General features: G+C 42.7%; 2 protein-coding genes across 3 annotated transcripts in view; one reads left to right on the top strand and one right to left on the bottom strand.

The window, feature by feature from the left end:
- Nucleotides 1-14,129, bottom strand: part of LOC120065454 (replication termination factor 2-like) — a 52,920-nt gene that overhangs the window by 12,620 nt on the left and 26,171 nt on the right. For both annotated transcript variants that reach the window (XM_039016480.1, XM_039016479.1), the window contains exon 6: nt 1,560-1,673. In XM_039016480.1, the coding sequence (XP_038872408.1) occupies nt 1,560-1,673 (114 nt within the window). The remainder of the gene's footprint in view (nt 1-1,559; nt 1,674-14,129) is intronic.
- On the top strand, nt 3,956-13,084 carry gcnt7 (glucosaminyl (N-acetyl) transferase family member 7). Its single transcript, XM_039016478.1, has 4 exons — nt 3,956-4,650; nt 10,260-11,253; nt 11,990-12,085; nt 12,286-13,084. The coding sequence occupies exons 2-4, from the start codon at nt 10,287-10,289 to the stop codon at nt 12,522-12,524; spliced, it is 1,302 nt and encodes a 433-aa protein (XP_038872406.1). The 5' UTR covers nt 3,956-4,650; nt 10,260-10,286; the 3' UTR covers nt 12,525-13,084.

The raw sequence follows: 14,129 nt of genomic DNA, 5'->3' as shown, positions 1-14,129 counted from the left end.
AAGGCTCTGGAGCAACGAACCGCCCTTGCTGTCTCTACCTGGCCGGTTCCCCTCTCTCCACTGGGATTCTCTGCCTCTAACCCTATTACAGGGGCTGAGTCACTGGCTTACTGGTGCTCTTTCATGCCGTCCCTATGAGGGGTGCGTCACTTGAGTGGGTTGAGTCACTGACGTGATCTTCCTGTCTGGGTTGGCACCCCCCCTTGGGTTGTGCCGTGGCGGAGATCTTTGTGGGCTATACTCTGCCTTGTCTCAGGATGGTAAGTTGGTGGTTGAAGATATCCCTCTAGTGGTGTGGGGGCTGTGCTTTGGCAAAGTGGGTGGGGTTATATCCTTCCTGTTTGGCCCTGTCCGGGGGTATCATCGGATGGGGCCACAGTGTCTCCTGACCCCTCCTGTCTCAGCCTCCAGTATTTATGCTGCAGTAGTTTATGTGTCGGGGGGCTAGGGTCAGTTTGTTATATCTGGAGTACTTCTCCTGTCTTATCCGGTGTCCTGTGTGAATTTAAGTATGCTCTCTCTAATTCTCTCTTTCTCTCTCTCGGAGGACCTGAGCCCTAGGACCATGCCTCAGGACGACCTGGCATGATGACTCCTTGCTGTCCCCAGTCCACCTGGCCGTGCTGCTGCTCCAGTTTCAACTGTTCTGCCTGCGGCTATGAAACCCTGACCTGTTCACCGGACGTGCTACCTGTCCCAGACCTGCTGTTTTCAACTCTCTAGAGACAGCAGGAGCGGTAGAGATACTCTCAATGATCGGCTATGAAAAGCCAACTGACATTTACTCCTGAGGTGCTGACTTGTTGGACCCTCGACAACTCCTGTGATTATTATTATTTGACCATGCTGGTCATTTATGAACATTTGAACATCTTGGCCATGTTCTGTTATAATCTCCACCCGGCACAGCCAGAAGAGGACTGGCCACCCCTCATAGAGAGGAACCAGGCTAGGTTTCTTCCTAGGTTTTGGCCTTTCTAGGGAGTTTTTCCTAGCCACTGTGCTTCTACACCTGCATTGCTTGCTCTTTGGGGTTTTAGGCTGGGTTTCTGTACAGCACTTTGAGATATCAGCTGAGGTACGAAGGGCTATATAAATACATTTGATTTGATCTCCAATCTTGTCTCATTGATTGGACTCCTCATTAGCTGACTCCTGACTCCAATTAGCTTTTGGAGAAGTCATTAGCCTAGGGGTTCACATACTTCTTCCAACCTACACTGTGAATGTTTAAATGATATATTCAATATAGACAAGAAAAATACAATAATTTGTGTGTTATTAGTTTAAGCAGACTGTGTTTGTCTGTTGTTGTGATTTAGATGAAGATCAGATCTAAATGTATAACCAATTTATGAAGAAATCCAGATTATTCCAAAGGGTTCACATACTTGTTCTTGCCACTGTAGGTACCATTCTTGCATTGGAATTGTAGTGTACCAAAAATGCTAACAAGTTAGCAACCAACATGTCATTTTGTAATTTGGATGAACGATCCCTTTAAGTGGAAGTTAGGATTACCCCTTAAAATTTGATTTGAAAACTCTAGGAACACAAACCTTTGTTGCCTTGGCCTTGGCTCTCTTCTCCTCCATTATCTTCCTCAGTTTCTCCACCTCCTCCTTGGTCCCGTTGAGGACGACGAGGTCTTCTTCTTTGAACGGGTCGCCACACTACAACCAAGAGAAGGTTTAGCTAAGCCCTGACATTTTTCTACATTATTTTTATGACATATATGCTTTTCAGTATCTTATTTTAATTCATGAATTTAACATGACATTGATGGCTTAATGAAAAGCTTCATTTAGGGCTTCTCACCTACAGTATGTCAATTTTATGCACAATGTTTAAAAAACAAAAAACAAGTTAAACATATGAAATACATTTGGTGTACTTTAGAGCAGCAACAACAAAGACATGAAGAAAAGGTCATAGTTCAGTCAGTGTACTGCGGATCAATAATACAATCCAAATGTCAGTGGTACATAGTTACAATCACAAAACAATAAATAGTGGAATAGCCTAAGTCTAGTACTAAGATCTCTCCTTCCAGTTCTCTGCTGCCAATGACTGGAACGAACTGCAAAAATCACTGAAGCTGGAGACTCATATCTCCCTCACTAGCTTTAAGCAACAGCTGTCAGAGCAGCTCACATATCACTGCACCTGTACATAGCCCATCTGTAAATAGCCCATCCAACTACCTCATCCCCATACTGTATTTATTTATTTATCTTTCTCCTTTGCACCCCAGTATCCCTACTTGTACATTCATCTTCTGCACATCTACCATTTCAGTGTTTAATTGCTATATTGTAATTACTTCACCACCATGGCCTATTTATTGCCTTAACTCCCTTCTTACCTCATTTGCACACAATGTATATAGACTTTTCCCCCAACTGTATTATTGACTGTATGTTTGTTTATTCCATGTGTAACTCTGTGTTGTTGTATGTGTCGAACTGCTTTGCTTTATCTTGGCCAGGTCGCAGTTGTAAATGAGAACTAGTTCTCAACTAGCCTACCTGGTTAAATAAAGGTGAAATAAATTAAATAAAAAATAAATATAGCTGCAACAAAACTGAAGTGATTTTATACAGTATGGAAGCAAATAGGGCTGTGAGGGTCATGGAATTTTGGATGACGGTAATTGGCCAGCCTAGCCACAGAAAAAGACAGGAACCTTCCCGCTAGACATGATTGGCTGAGATAATGGATGGGCTGGACATGCCGAGAGATTCGTTTGGATTGGTCTGACGTGTAGCGTGCTTCTGTCTATAACATGAGCTGCTCAGTATGTGTAGATCATTTTTGCAACTGTGGCTTTTTAAAAAGATATCATGGAGAACTGCAAAAGTGTTGCTACTGCTCTCAACATTATTGCTGCCCTGAATTTAGCTGGCGCTATTGACAAAGATCGGTGGGAAAAATGTGTGATTGACTGACTACTTTCTGGAGGACGATCATGCCATGCTGACTTTCTCTGGTTCAGAAAATGAATTAGACGGTGAGGAAATCCCTGATTTAGGTAAACAAAATAAAAAATAACATTGAACCAGACATTGTAGTCTTCTGGTGACAGCGATGGGGAAGAAATAGCAATCAACAGTGTTGTTGTCACAGAAGTTGACAAGTTTTGAAATCACTGCAATGCCCGGTGGAAGCAGAGTATGATGGCTAAGCAGATTGATAAAGTTCTGGCATTTGATTACAAATGCGGAGGGAGTCGAAAAGAGAACAAAGATGGCTGTTGTATAAAACACCTGTCTTTCAGGATTATATCTTCAAACTAAGGGCAACCATGGCATCCGTGACAGAGAGGGAGAAGCGTTCATCCATGTATGCGAACATAGTTATCTAATACTGCCTGTGTACCAGTGCTGGTGTAGGTCTTGGTAAGCATGTTTCCATTATATTTCCATGATTCCAACAGTTCACATATTAACTAGACCTATATTTTTTGCCCAAATGCTGCATGGACCAGTGTGGAAATGATAATAAAAGTGCAGAAATATTTTTTTTCATTGAACCTTTATTTAACTAGGCAAGTCAGTTAAGAACAAATTCTTATTTACAATGACGGCCTACCCAAACCCGGACGACTCTGGGCCAATTGTACGCCACCCTATGGGACTCCCTATCACGATTTTTCCATAAAAACAAAACACTGACCTATGTGGATCACTACTGAATGTTTAATTCATTAATAAAACGAGAGGTTAGACACATGCAGACTAATAACGTCACACTCAGCCAAAGGAAGACAAAAGGCAACCAGCAGGGGGGACCTATTGTGTCCTGGTGGCAGCTCAATGTGACCTCTGAACATGTGGCCCTGTTAACACAACGATGGCTAATCTCAGTCGCTGATCAGGCAGCAAACAAACCTTGGCTGGGGCTGTCGTCGCTGCTGGCCTCCCTCTACTCAGTACTAAACAAACCACAGGCAGCATAACCACCAGAGAGGTCTCAAAGAAAATAAAGAAACACAGACAGATAGAAACAGAGACAGAAAGAGAAAGGCAAACAGAGGCAAGGAAATGATACTCCATGCTGTGACTGCTGCACATCTGAAAACGGAAGAAAGGAGATTGGGGTGGCTTTGTTATTTTTTGTTTTAATCAGAAATAGGTAAATGAAAGGGAGGGAGATGGGGTGAGAGGATGAGAGAGCGAGAAAGAGAGGGGAAGAGAGAAAAAGGGAAGTCATGAGTAGTTTGAATGGGGGAGGAGACTGTTGGTTGCCGGTGCTTGTGTATGAGTGTGTGTGTGTGTGTGTGCCAAATGAGAGAGAAGCCGCATGTTACCAGGCAGGGCCGGCCAACGTCTCAGGGGAAATGCAGAGGGAGTGCCTCAAAAACAGACGCGAGGGCAAGATATGACAGACGCACACACAAAACAAAAAAAACTGTGAAACACCCGGAGCACAGCGACCTTGCGAGCCACGTGCTGCCCAGAAACAACTACAACAAAAGCAGCGTGCAGTAACAGCTTCAGCTCCACCCGCCCATTGCTTGCCGACCAATGGTTCCAGCTCCCTGTGTACCTGGCTTGACTCCCTGCTGGTTCTGGCTCGCCATGTTTTGGTCAGGGGCTTAATGTTTAAGATCTTCTTCAGCAAAAGGACCCGGGCTCAACTGCAATTAAGGTAACTGGTTAGCCTTAACTGAGGCTCTTTCTCTGTGTGTGTGTTTCATTAACTCTTGGAGGTGATGAAAGATTGTATTTATCGAAATGGTGGTGGTAACACACATTGCCCCGATCAGCTTTTAATTACAAACACCTAAGAGTGTTTGAATATTGGGTTCATTAACTGGAGATAAAAATAAACGTATGTCTCCATGAGAACTAGCAGTGTTTAGTCTAATAATGGCAACAGGTGGTGGTAAAGTCAGCTCTTTTTGGCAATCATGACTTCCTATACTGATCTATAGTGACCTACCGGATAAACGGCTCTATAGTAACATACTGATCTATACTGATCTATAGTAACATACTGATCTATAGTAACATACTGATCTATACTGATCTATTGTAACATACTGATCTATAGTAACATATTGATCTATACTGATATATGGTAACATACTGATCTATAGTAACATACTGATCTATACTGATCTATAGTAACATACTGATCTATACTGATCTATAGTAACATACTGATCTATAGCAACATACTGGATGAACTATAGATCAGTTAATGCAATATGTTACTACAGATCAGTTTATTCAGCATGTCAGTACAGACTGGTTTATCCAGTACGTCAGTTACATACTGGATAAATTGCATTCTACACAATGTTTTGAGTTGTCGAAATTAAACAACTCCAGTCGACGATTTAACTTCCAGTTAAAACGTTTCCTATTAACTGTTACTGCAACAATGAATCAATGGCAGTTAAAACGTTTGTCATAAGCAAACAAGACAGCTACTCTACTTCACGAGTCAGTATGCCTAGACAGCTTTCTCTGTCTGTTGACGTAGTTACTGCAGAGATCAAATTTGTTTGTTCTTTTCCTAATGTCACAATGGCCTGTGTCCTTTCTGTGGGAGACCCTTGTGATCTCATTACACTCTCACACGTTTCCATAACAAGCCCGATGTCCAAATCTCTGCGACGGGTTGCCACCGATTACAGGGTTTCAGCAAGTCTCAGGTGAATACGTCTCTCTAGTGTGCTGTTAGGCGACTCTAGAGGGTGTTAAAGAGCAAAACGTCTCCCTTTTCTAGACCATTCTTATTGACTCTCGGTGAACGAAGCAAAGCAGTGTAGCTCACTTCTTAGGGAGATAATTCATCTGTTAGCAGGATCAACTGGTAGACCGACGTGATGATTAAGCTGTGTCCACTTATTATTGAAAATGTTTAATGAATGAAGGTAATGACGGCCATGTGCTCCTATTTAGGGAAGGGATATTGTATTTAGGAGCTAGAGTTTGTCAGTGTTTCCGCTGCAGTCATTTACATATGGCGTGGCTCCATGGCAAAATCATTGCTAGATCCTAAAAAAAAAAAAAAAAACGAGGAAGAAAAAACACTTTGAAGATGCTAGAACAGTCAGCATTTACTTTTCTTCTGCAAACAAAACAAGTTATGAATATAAAAATCCGACTATCCCATAGTAGAATAGTTCATCTAGTTACAGTGCCTTCAGAAACTATTCACACCCCTCGACATTTTCCACATGCTGTTGTGTTACAGCCTGATGTTAAAATTTATAAACATTTTGTGACACTGGCCTACACACAATACCCCATAATGTCAAAGTGGAATTACAAAATAATTAATTATAATTATATATAGCGAGCATTTGTCCATTGCCAAGATAATCCATCCACCTGACAGGAGTGGAATATCAAGAAGCTGATTAAACAGCATGATCATTACACAGGTGCACCTTGTGCTGGGGGAAAATAAAAGGCCACTCTAAAATGTGCAGTTTTGTCACACAACACAATGCCACAGATGTCTGAAGTTTTGAGGGAGCGTGCAATTGGTATGCTGACTGCAGGAATGTCCACCAGAGCTGTTGCCAGAGAATTGAACTTACATTTCTCTACCATAAGCCTATCATTTTAGAGAATTTGGCAGTACGTCCAAACGGCCTCACAACCGCAGACTATGTGTAACCACGTCAGCCCAGGACTTCCACATTCGGCTTCTTCACCTGCGGGATCTGGATAGCTTATGAAACTGTGGGTTTGCACAACCAAATTTCTGCACAAACTGTCAGAAACCGTCTCAGGGATGCTCACCTTCGATGGCCACTGGCACGCTGGAAAAGTGTGCTCTTCACGGATGAATCCCGGTTTCAACTGTACCGGGCAGATGGCAGATAGCGTGTATGGTGTCGAGTGGGCAAGCGGAGTGCCCAATGGTGGCGGTGGGGTTATGGTATGAGCAGGCATAAGCAACGAACACAATTGCATTTTATCAATGGCAATTCAAATGTACAGAGATACCCTGACGAGATCCTGAGGCCCATTGTCATGTCATTCATCCGCCGCCACACCTCATGTTGCAGCATGATAATGTACAGCCCCATGTATCTGTACACAATTCCTGGAAGCTGAAAATGTCGCAGTTATGTCATGGCCTGCATGCTCAATGTCACCCATTCAGCATGTTTGGGATGCTCTGGATCAACGTGTACGACAGCGCATTCCAGTTCCCGCCAATATCCAGCAACTTTGCACAGCCATTGAAGAGGAGTGGGACAACATTCCACAGACCACAATCAACAGCCTGATCAACTCTATAGGAAGATGTGTCATGCTGCATGAGGCAAATGGTGGTCACACAGGATACCGACTGGTTTTCTTCTCCACGTCCCTACCATTTTTTCTAAGGTATCTGGGACCAACATATGCCTATATGTATTCCCAGTCATGTGAAATCCATAGATTAGGGCCTAATTTATTTATTTTAAAATTGACTGATTTCCTCATATGAAACTGCAACTCGGTATAAATCGTAGAAATTTTGGCATGTTGCGTTTATTTTTGTCTAGTAAATGTCGTGAGTCAATAAGTATTCAATCCCTTTCATGGGAGTAAAAATGTGCTTAACAAGTCACATAAAAAGTTGCATGGACTCACTCTGTGCAATAATAGTGTTTAACATCATTTTTCTTATGACTACCTCATCTCTGTACCCCACACAAACAATTATCTGTAAGGTCTCTGTCGAGCAGTGATTTTCAAATACAACCACAAAGACCAGGGAGGTTTTTCTAATGTCTCGCATTGAAGATCCCCCATTGGTAGACAAAAAATAATAATAAAAGAAGTAGACATTGAATATCCCTTTGAGCATGGTGAAGTTATTAATTATACTTTGAATGGTTTATCAATACACCCAGTCACTACAAAGATACAGGCGTCCTTCCTAACTCAGTTGCCTCAAGAGGAAGGAAACCGTTCAACGATTTCACCATGAGGCCAATGGTGACTTTTAAACAGTTACAGAGTTGAATGGCTGTGATAGGAGAAAACTGAGGATGGATCACCAGCATTGTAGTTACTCCACAATACTAACCTAAATTACTCAGTGAAAAGAAGGAAGCCTGTACAGAATACAAATACTCCAAAACATGCATCCTGTTTGCAATAAGGCACTAATGTAAAACTGCAAAAAATATGGCAATGACATTCACTTTATGTCCTGAATACAAAGCATTATGTTTGGGGCATATCCAACAACACGTCACTGAGTAACCTGGTTCAGTCTGCTTTCCAACAGACACTGGGAGACAAATTCACCTTTCAAATTTCACAATGTTCCAGAGTGGTACAGTTTTGACTTAAATTGTCTTGAAAATCTATGGCAAGACTTGAAAATGGCTGTCTAGCAATGATCAACAACCAACTTGACAGATTTTGAAGTTTTTTTAAAGAATAATGTGCAAATATTGTACAATCCTGGCGTGCAAAGCTCTTAGAGACTTACCCAGAAAGACTCATAGCTGTAATCGCTGCCAAAGGTGATTCTAACATCTATTAACTCAGGGTTGTGAATACTTATGTAAATTAGATATTTCTGTATTTAATTTTCATTTAACATGAAAAAATGTCTAAAAACATTTTCACTTTTTCATTATGGGATATTGTGTGTAGATAGGTGAAAAGAAAAATCGATTTAATCAATTTTGAATTCAGGCTGTAACACAACAAAATGTGGAATAAGTAAAGGGGTATGAATACTTTCTTGAAGGCACTGTACCTAGTCGGCTTTTTGTTGTGTGTTCTATACAAGATAACTATTCCTCTACAGGTGCATTCATGTGCCATAGGGAGGGAAACATGCATTCTGACAAGCAGTCAATGCACAAGTTTTGCAATCGCGGGGAAAACAGCAGTTCTGATGGCCATTGTTAAAAATAGGGGGATCCTAGTTTTCCATTCCTACTTTATTTATTTCTCAACGCCTAAATATGCAGAGCCATGGTTAAGCATGTTACCGCTCCACAATTTGCTATGAGTGCATAGAGGAGAGTGGGGCTAGAGGTAACAAGGCTCAATTGCAGGGTAACTTGGTGTAAAACACCACCCCACCTAAAAATATGTTTATGTGAGAAGTAGAGTTACCCCGGGTAGCAGTTTACCAAGTTACCCTAAAAGGTGGTGCTACATTACATTCACTGTGTTTATGTATGTTTTTTGGGACATAAAATTCATCAATAGGATGCTAACTAGTTAAAAGATCACATTTGGTATCTAGAAAATGATTAGCCAAACAGGGTACAGTGGGTAAATGCAGATAGGCAACCCCATGCTTTAGCCTATTTATTTATTGCCAAAATACTGCATCAGTTGGGCAACAGGTGATAATGCTCATTGCTAAAAGCATACCTGATAATATGGAACATGCATTTGCTATATGCATGCTCCAATATGTTAAAAATAATTTAAACAAATAATTTTGCCAATATGGTGTCAACATAATTTAAACAAAAATCCTTTTGGACTAGAATGTCCTTTTAAAAAGTAACCAGAACTGAGCTTCTCGGTCCTTCTTCATACATATTATTTTTAAATGTTTTATTTAACCAGGAAGAAATACCTCTTTTGCAATGTAGACCTGACCAAGAAAGCAGCAGCAGTCAATACAACATTAAAACATTTCGACATACAATACAAACACGTCATTAAGAGTGGATTAGGCCTACAGGAAACACTTACACACCTCTTCAACAGAATTTTGGGCCAGAGTTTTAAACTCACTAAGGAGCACTAGTACATTTATGTGAAACGTAGTTTGCAGACTGTTCCATGCCTCTGTTGCACAAAAGGAAAAGGCAATCTTGCCTCACTTGGTAACGGCCCTGGGGACCTGGGAAGCAATTACCTAGTAGACCGCATCTGGTAACTGCTAGTGGTAAAGGAGAGCAAGCTACCTGTACTGCTTAGTGATTCATTTCTTCAACTTCCTGAGCCAGGTTCCTAAGTCCATCTAGCTGCACTGGCTATGTATTTCTCTCTACACACTTGTTTCATGAGTCATCTGTTATTATCGGACTACTACGAGCTCCATAGAAAGCTGCTCTTTCTTGCTGTATGCTGGATCATTAAACACCTCTAGAACCCCAAACTAAGCAGCAACAAGGAAACAAAACGGAGTCTCAGATTGTACAACATTGCTAAGAATAATTTTGGTTCTTCTGTATGGAAGGGTCAGAGTCTTAGAGACTTGTAATGTCTCGAGTCGGGCTTTGTTGTTTCAAAGCACAGCCTAACCTTGGTCTTTTGTTGCAGGTGGTGTCCGTCCGGTGCTGGACTATTATGCTCCAGCTGGAAGGCACCAAGTGCAGTTTCCTGTTCTGCCTGGGGATCTGCATGTTCATCTGCTCTGTGATCTACCTGAGTACCAAGGCTCCTACAGATCCCCAGGCTCAGCACGGGCCCTTGGGCTGCAGGCCCTTCTCCCAGTACTGCCAAGCCTTCCTCCCCAGCACTGAGGGCTCTCCAGCATGGCAACACCGCGACTGCCAGGTGGAGAGCTATCTTCTGGGTATGGGGGGTGGAGGTGGGGACCTGGACTGCTCCCGCCTGGTGAGGGAGCTCCACTTCATCACCAGCCCGCTGAGTCGTGAGGAGGAAGACTACCCTCTGGCCTTCATCCTTACCGTCCACAAGGAGCTGGAGCTGCTTGTGCGCCTGCTGAGGGCCATCTACGCACCCCAGAATGTCTACTGTATCCATGTGGACGTCAAGGCTCCGCAGGAGTACAGGGAAGCCGTGGAAAGCCTGGTGGGCTGCTTCCCCAACGTGTTCCTGGCCAGCCGCAGCGAGATGGTGACCTACGCCGGCTTCTCGCGGCTACAGGCTGACATCAACTGTATGGGGGACCTGGCGGCATCTCCGGTGCCCTGGAGGAAGGTGGTCAACCTGTGCGGCCAGGACTTCCCCGTCAAGAGCAACCTGGAGCTGGTGCGCTACATGCAGAGCAAGGAGTGGAGGGACAGGAACATGACCCCGGGCATCAAGCAGCCGGCGTCCATGAGGCACCGGACTCAGCTGAGGTACAGGGAGATCAGGGGCTCCCACGTGGCCCCCAAGCGAGGTGCACCAAAGAAGGGTGCTCCACCCCATGAGGTGCAGATTTACTTTGGAACAGCCTACTACGCGCTAACAAGGACATTTGTGGAGTTTGTACTGAGAAGTCAGGTGTCCAGGGACTTGCTGGAGTGGTCCAAAGACACATTCAGCCCAGATGAGCACTACTGGGTGACACTCAATCACATCAAAGGTAAAGGCCAGGCTTTAGAACCGCTCATAAAAAGCTACTTTGTAATACAGTGGCCAATAGAAGTTAATCTCCACAACACAATTGGTACTGAGCTTATGGCAATATATAGGGACATTTAGAACTGTTACATCCGTGAGGAAAACAGATGAGACTTCTACAACCCTAGACCTTTCCATATGCTACACACAACCTTTCCAATTTGAAATGCATTCCAAAACCAAACACCTAGGAGATGAAAAAGCTATGCGAAGTCAATAAATCCTGGCGGCCCAGTACCTGTGAGTTCATGTAATTTCATGAAAGGAAAACAAATTTATTTGGGATGTTCACTGTTCAAAGATTACCTTTAGCCTTTATAAAGCTTGAAACTTAAAGGAATGGGTTCAACATCCCCACATTGTTTCAAGTACAGTAGGCCAGCCTAGCTCAATCAATTTTATAAAGCCATTTTTACATGAGCAGTTGTCACAAAGTGCTTTACAGATACTCAGCCTAAATCCCCAAAGAGCAAGTAATGCAGATGCACAGTGGCTAGGAAAAACTCCCTAGAAGGACTTAAAATTAAGTTTGGGGGAATTCATTCATACTGTAGGCTCTGATTTATTTGCAGCTTGCTTTATCTACAGTATATGAGTAGATCAGTGTCCCATAAATCATTGATGACAATCAAAAGGCTATGAATAATGAAATGTGAGAATGAGATTTAATCTGTTTTGGATCGGTTATCTGCTCCTAGAAGCGCCAGGAAGTCATGTAGACGGAGGATGGAGCGGCGAGATCCGGGCGATAAAATGGAGGGACCAAGAGGGGACGGAACACAATGGATGCAAAGGTACAACAACTCCTGATCCCAGTCATTGTCAGTTTACAGTCTTGACCTCACTTGTCTAGGGCATGTTTTGCTCTTTGGTTCCAGATTAGATTAGCCTTCTGATTAGGAAGTAAACAGTTTACACAACAGCAGTTGATAGATTTTGACACTGATCTGATCTCATCTTGATGGCCTTTCTGCTGCTGCTCGTCTTTTCGCAGGTCGTTATGTCAGGGACATCTGCATCTACGGTCTGGAGGATTTGCAGTGGATCATCAACAGAAACAGCATGTTTGCCAACAAGTTTGAGAGCAAGACCTTCCCAGATGCTTTGGACTGCCTGGAGCAGTGGCACAGGGAAAAGGTCCTGCAGCAAGCCACGGTTCCCATTCAGTCATGGTGGCAACTTGCCACGCAAGGCAACAAAACCGGTCTTTTCAACGCCACAGTGGGACTTTGACGAGGCCGTGGGGTTCCTCCTGACCGGAATGTACATCTCCAATAGACTTGTTGGTTACTGTATCGCTTTAGAGGGCTGTACTAAAGTGTGCTGCTAGGGTGTGCTGCTTGGTGCGTTAAGCCAAAATCTCGAGAATGTCACTGCATGGATACGTAATTAAAAGCTGAATTCCTCTCCAATCGTAGGAAACCGAATGCGAGGTGACCAGAGAAGACTTGTTATTGACATATCTCGGTTGTCCTGAAACACTTTGTGATAAAAATAGACTTGGTGTATCACTAAAGCCGCATGCCTGCCAGTCGAAATAGTTTCTGCATATATTATGACAACATTGTGAACATTTTGTTAGTTTTTTCAGCTGTTTGAGCACACAACATTTTTTATTGAGACAAATCAAAGTTCAGTAGCCCAAGTCTACGCCCGTTCATCAGTGATTGGTCTACAGTACTACTCCTACTAGGAGTGGGAATAGGGCTGGGCGATATGGACAAAATATCATATTACAATATTTTTTACGGTATTTTATGTTTTTGAATAAAAGTTCTAAATATGCCTTATGAGTAGTTCTAGGATGGCAACACATTTCAGTGGGGGTTCTCTCTATTTATACCACGTATCAAACTCATTCCACGGAGGGCCGAGTGTCTGTTGGTTTTTGCTCCTCCCTTGTACTTGATTGAGGAATTAAGGTCACTGATTAGTAAAGACCTCCCCTCATCTGGTTGTCTAGGTCTTAATTGAAAGGAAAAAACTAAAAACCCTTATTTATACTGTTCTATCCAACTCCAAACAATAATAATTTTCAGCATTTTCATACATTTCGTCAAGTAGCCTAGTGGTTGGAGCATTTGGCCAGTAACCAAACGGTTGCTAGATCGAGTCCCCGAGCTGACAAGGTAAAAATCTGTCGTTCTGCCCCTGAACAAGGCAGTTAACCCACTGTTCCTAGGCCGTCATTGTAAATAAGAATTTGTTCTTAACTGACTTGCCTAGTTAAATAAAGGTTAAATTTAAAAAAAATATTCCTGCACTTTTATTATAATTTCCACACTGGTCCATGCAGCATTTGGGCAAAGAAATATAGGCCTAGTTAATATGTGAAGTGTTGGAATCATGGAAATATAATGGAAACATGCTTACCAAGACCTACACCAGCACTGGTACACAGGGAGTATTAGATAACTATGTTGTACATTTAGCAAGCTAGCTAGCCAGCTAACTAGTAATTAGCATTAGCGATTAAGAAAAGACAAACTGGCAGATAGTTGTTTGCAGATAGTAAGACACACAAAACTAATAATGTATAGAACGCTTGTGGAAAGCAACATGTCACCAACATTTGAACATCCAGAGTGAACGGCAAGAAAATGCTTGTGGTCGAGCAACTGCTCTCTCCTTGAGTGACAGTAGGCAGGCAGGGCTTGGTGTGGTTAGCAACATGCAGCAGCAGGAGGAGAGGGAGAGAGAGGACTCAAGTAGCAAACAGAGTAAACTATAAAAAAACAACATTATACGCGCCAGAGTTTGGTATCACATTTAACAAACCAAACATTGAAATACTGTCATAGAAGGTAAAGTATCAATCCGTGCATCAATACTGGAACT

The sequence above is a fragment of the Salvelinus namaycush genome, chromosome 20 (genome assembly GCF_016432855.1).
Source record: "Salvelinus namaycush isolate Seneca chromosome 20, SaNama_1.0, whole genome shotgun sequence".
Lineage (NCBI taxonomy): Eukaryota > Metazoa > Chordata > Actinopteri > Salmoniformes > Salmonidae > Salvelinus > Salvelinus namaycush.
Note: the sequence above shows the minus strand (reverse complement) of the source record. Positions and strands in the feature narration are given on the sequence as shown.

Coding starts and splice junctions, on each gene's coding strand:
- gcnt7 (XM_039016478.1), top strand. CDS start 10,287: ATGCTCCAGCTGGAAGGCACCAAGTGCAGTTTCCTGTTCTGCCTGGGG. Junction 11,254..11,989: donor GACACTCAATCACATCAAAG/GTAAAGGCCAGG, acceptor ATCTGCTCCTAG/AAGCGCCAGGAAGTCATGTA. Junction 12,086..12,285: donor GGAACACAATGGATGCAAAG/GTACAACAACTC, acceptor GTCTTTTCGCAG/GTCGTTATGTCAGGGACATC.